The 4,451-nt window shown below is 46.8% G+C and overlaps 1 protein-coding gene across 2 annotated transcripts in view; it reads right to left on the reverse strand.

The window, feature by feature from the left end:
• Positions 1-1,165: 1,165 nt before the first annotated feature.
• USP39 (ubiquitin specific peptidase 39) overlaps positions 1,166-4,451 on the reverse strand; it is a 51,972-nt gene continuing 48,686 nt past the window's right edge. Inside the window, exons 11-13 of one of the 2 annotated variants that reach the window (XM_006900370.1) lie at positions 3,287-3,422; positions 2,053-2,139; positions 1,166-1,238 (exon numbers count right to left, since the gene is read on the reverse strand). In XM_006900370.1, the coding sequence (XP_006900432.1) occupies positions 1,191-1,238; positions 2,053-2,139; positions 3,287-3,422 (271 nt within the window). In that variant the 3' untranslated portion in view covers positions 1,166-1,190. Of the gene's footprint in view, positions 1,239-2,052; positions 2,140-3,286; positions 3,423-4,451 lie in introns of those variants that run through there. The other variant, XM_006900371.1, reaches the window with a different exon arrangement.

Genomic DNA, 4,451 nt, shown 5'->3' on the forward strand with positions numbered 1-4,451 from the left:
TGGACTGCCAAGAAAATAAGTCTGTCTTGGAGAAGGTGAAAACAATTTTCTCCTTGGAGGCTAGGATTTTGAAGCTCCGTCACACATACTTTAAGCAAATGGCTAGGAGGGGCCAGTGTTTGGTGGACATGATGCTTGGAAGGGTGGAGGGAACAGCACAGAAGAGGAAGACCCCAGATGAGATGGAGACAGTAACTGGGGCAACAGGACTATGTGTGTCAGAGTCAGTGGGACTGGCTCAGGACAGGGCAGGCTTCAGAGCTGTTGTACACAGAGTTGCCATGAGTTGCAGGTGACTCTATGGCACATAACAGCAACAAGAGAGATAAATGCATCCTAACTGCACTACAACTCAAAAACTGACAAGAAAAATGCACTATGTCCACCAAATGACATGGGAACATAGCATGTGTGAGGATTTAAAGAAAGGAATCTTTCCCACTAAACAGTAGTTTTTAGCCCAATTGAAGCCTGTCTGCCTTGAGCATGGTACTCATGAAGAGGACTAGCTACATGCTATGCATTTAAAATGTAAAACCACAGATGGAACTTTAAAGGCATAGTTTAATGGTGATGAAACTGTAAGAGTAGATAACAAGATTAGAGACACAATATAATCAGTGTCACTCAGCTGTTTATGAATAAATTGTGAATGTATGTATATATGGCTGTATATATTGTCCCTCTCTCTAACACACACACACACACACACTTCTTTCCTTAAGTTGTCTAAGGGGTAAAGAATGAAAAGGTAGATTAAAAACAGAAAAATATTTAATTCATTCCAAAAACACAAAGAAATAAAGAAACCCAGAGGGAAATGACCTACCTATGGAAGATGGGAGAAAGAGGCTACAAGCTTTAAGCTCATACTCCTAGAATCCTGATGTCTGCTGCTTGTCCCTCAGGTACTCCCAGCTATTCAGAATAAATTACACACATTTGTAAGAGCTCTGGTCTGCTGAAGGTAGAAGGAAGCTACAGAAGAAGGAGAGTAGGGAATCAATTGACAATAAATTGATCCACAATCGACTGAGAGGCAGCACTGGTGCCCCAGGACGGTAGGCCTGTGGTGTCCTGAGGGAGCCAGCTGCCACAGGAAGCGTGTGCTCCAGGGGGACTGCAGCATCTGCCTCCTTATAGCCTGCCTTCCAGAGAGGCACCCGGGAGCAGGCTCCTGCACTCGTCCTTCAAGCCCCCTGCTGATTGGTTTCATCATTATCTCGCCTTTTCCAAATCTGTAAGAAATGAACACAACAGGCACTTGGAAGCTGGCTTAGGAGACATTCAGTAAACAATCTGATCGATTTATCAGATCTCTTCCGAACCAAGCAACAGACAACTCTACCCCACTTACTTATCTGCTAAGTCCCGTAGCAATGACAAATAACTTTCCAGAAAATGCCTTTTATTCATTTGCCATTCTCCCTCACCCTCCATTACAAGCTCCCTTTCTGAAGTTTCCTGTGAAAAGAAGAGGTTCATGGCCACCCTTCAATTGCAAACCACTGAAGAGGATTTCTCTCTGGAAAGGGAAGAGTCTCTTTCAGAGCTATTGTTTTCCTATCTCAATCTTCCTTCTTCTCCCAGCTAACAAGGCAATTAGAGAAAGAGAAGACAGTGATCCTGTCCTCCCTGACCTCATGTCCAGTGGAGGACACAAAAGGTCAAGAAATTGGGTCAATACTCCGAGAAAGGCTTGTGCAAAGTGTAGCGGGTCACCAAGGAAACCGCAGGCTAGTTACAACTAGGTCCCCAGTGACTGACCACTCAGCCTCAGCACAACCTTCCTCTTCACGCACACAGCTCCCCAGCGTCCCTGCTCTTCTCATGACCTTTTTATCCTTCCTAGCCCTGTGGCCTGGCCTCATCCACTCCTCAGTGTATCTTAGCAGCCACCTACCTACCCCTCTCGCTAAGGTGGGTCCAATCAATCCAAACTCAACCCCACTTCTAGTCTTCTCCCACAGCTTTCCCTTCACTGGTCCAACACCTCACCTCTGACAAGGCCTGTTCGGTGTGAACCTCTGTAACAACCTGCACACAACTCACCTGAATGTACGCCTCCGACAGCGTGATCATCTGGGGGAGGATGTCAGTCACCTGGAGGTCCTGCAGCTCATACCATTTGCCCGTTCCCTGCAAGAAGTATGAAGGGCTGGGTTAATCATTTCCCTACAACCAAGAGTGAAGGAGGTAACTGCAGCCAAAGTTAGAAAAATCAGAAGCAAGCCACTAAACTGTCACCCAGCAAGAGTCACAAGTAAAAAGTGCATGGCAAAAAAAAAAGAAAGAAACAAAGTGCATGGCCTCTGACAGGCATCATCCCAGTTAGTGCTGGGTGTTTGGACTCCATTCCATGAGGTCTCGAATCCCTCTAGTCCTCACTCAGATGTTTCCTTCACACTCAGAAATAACAGGCCACACATACTCCCTTGACAGTGCCAACTGGAAGAACCTCTGTGGACAACTTCTCACTCAAATCCAGAGAACAAAAGAAACTGATAAAGAAAAAGGTCCTTGGGAGGGACTTCCACCCTTCTAACTTGTTCCTACTGGCCCATAAACCCCAGCCAAACAGCAAAAACTACCTCGCCCATGCTACTAAAGTCCCACACGTCTAATCACATTACAGTCATCAGGGTACACACACATCTCAAGAGCATATTTTTGGATTTTTCAGCTTGAGAGAAACACAAAGGGTTTAGATGAATGGAACTTACTTCCAAAGTTTCACAAACTAGTTTCCTACAAATTAGAAAACCTTGTTAAGATGTGGTGTATTTTTCATTATTTGCCAGAATCTGGTGGGACTATGCATCTCCTATGAGCTCCGGGATGCTGCTGGCGTGCTGGGCTTGGTTCCCATGCCGAGGGGGAAGCTCTAGTCCAGAAGAGTGACCCCCAGGCCTGGCTGCTCATCAGAATCCTCAAGGAAATGTGAAAATATCACAACATCCTAATCCTCCAGACATGCTTACACAATCAGCCTCAACACTGCCCACTCTCCGTTGTGGGGCACTGTCCATTGAACTGCCAGATACTCAGCAGCCCTGACTTCTACTTTGCTTAAAAACCAGTGTTTTCATGAAAGCAGCCTGTGGTGGTAACCAAGTAGAAGTAATTTAAAAGCTCCCCAGGTGAGCCCAGCCTAGGACCTGCCCCAACCACAGGCAGCTCTAACAGGCTATACAGTCCCAAAAGTAAAGCCAGGGAAGGGCACACTTCAGGGGCCTGCCCTTGGGGGTGCCACCCCCCCCCCACATACAAGGATGCAGCCACTCACGTGGTGGAGTACGTGAATGCGGTAGGAACCCTCAGAGGGCTTGCCGTCATGCACGATGTTGGCAATAAGGTCGTAGGTGGTGTTCTTGTGTACTGCCTGTACTTCCTCAGACAAGTACTCCCGCAGGTCCACATTTCTGGAGAAGACAAATATAAAACCAGGGAATCAAAACCTGAACCCTGCCTTACCCTCAGAGCCTAACCCAACTAGGCCTGCAGAGCCACAGAAGCCCGGCATGTGGGAAGTCAAAACAATCTGCCATAAACACAAGGCTTTATATTAAAAAAAAGAGAGAGGTTGTACCACAACCACAATTTTTAAAAAAACAGTCAAATGTGAAGGGACTGGAGCCATTGTGACTTCAATGGAATCCAGGCTCTGCCACATAAGAGCCGAGCCTGGGCAGCTTGTGTAACCTAAGCCTCTCTGTATACAAAGATGAGGACGTGGTCGCTAATGATACATGAAACAGCAGGTACACACATCGCAGCCACTGCCCAGCTGAGTGTTCAGCTACGGGATTCAGTTACTCGATCACTCAGTTACTATGGGACTCGGTTACTTGATGGCCTCTGTCACGGAAGGTCTGGTCACATGATCACACACTGTCCCGTGGAGCAATCCCACACTATGCAGTAGGTCACTGCAACTCTTCTTTCATTTTTGGAGACCCTGTTTCTTTATATGGCTGTTTTTGTCTACATAAGCAATAGAACAGTCACAAGTAAGAGAAATACACCCAAACCATCCTAGGTGCTCACAGGAGTTTACTCAGAGGTAGGTGAGGAAGTGCCGCCAGAGGCAAGCATGGGAGACACAGCACCCGACAGACAGACAGACAGACAGACTCGTGCTGTTCTCCGCTCCCCATTGCTCACTCTTTCACACCCCTCCCTCTGCAGCCTGCCCTTCTCTTCTGTTTATGGGACTCACTGTAATTACTCAGGCATTTACATATTTCTCAGCTCTAGTTGTCAAAAGAAGCCACTCACTTGGTCCTTTCAATAAGAACTTCAGCAGTTGACGTGTTTGGAATCACAGAAGCCAAGAAAGCTTAAGATACAAGCTGTCAGATCATGGGTTGGACAATGGAAGATATTTTCTGAAGGGACTTGGCAGATGTGAAGGGTTATCCTGGTGGAGGGTGGAGCTGGGAAGTAAGTGG

Source organism: Elephantulus edwardii, unplaced genomic scaffold, assembly GCF_000299155.1.
Source record: "Elephantulus edwardii isolate Elephantulus edwardi_28Jun2011 unplaced genomic scaffold, EleEdw1.0 scaffold00283, whole genome shotgun sequence".
Lineage (NCBI taxonomy): Eukaryota > Metazoa > Chordata > Mammalia > Macroscelidea > Macroscelididae > Elephantulus > Elephantulus edwardii.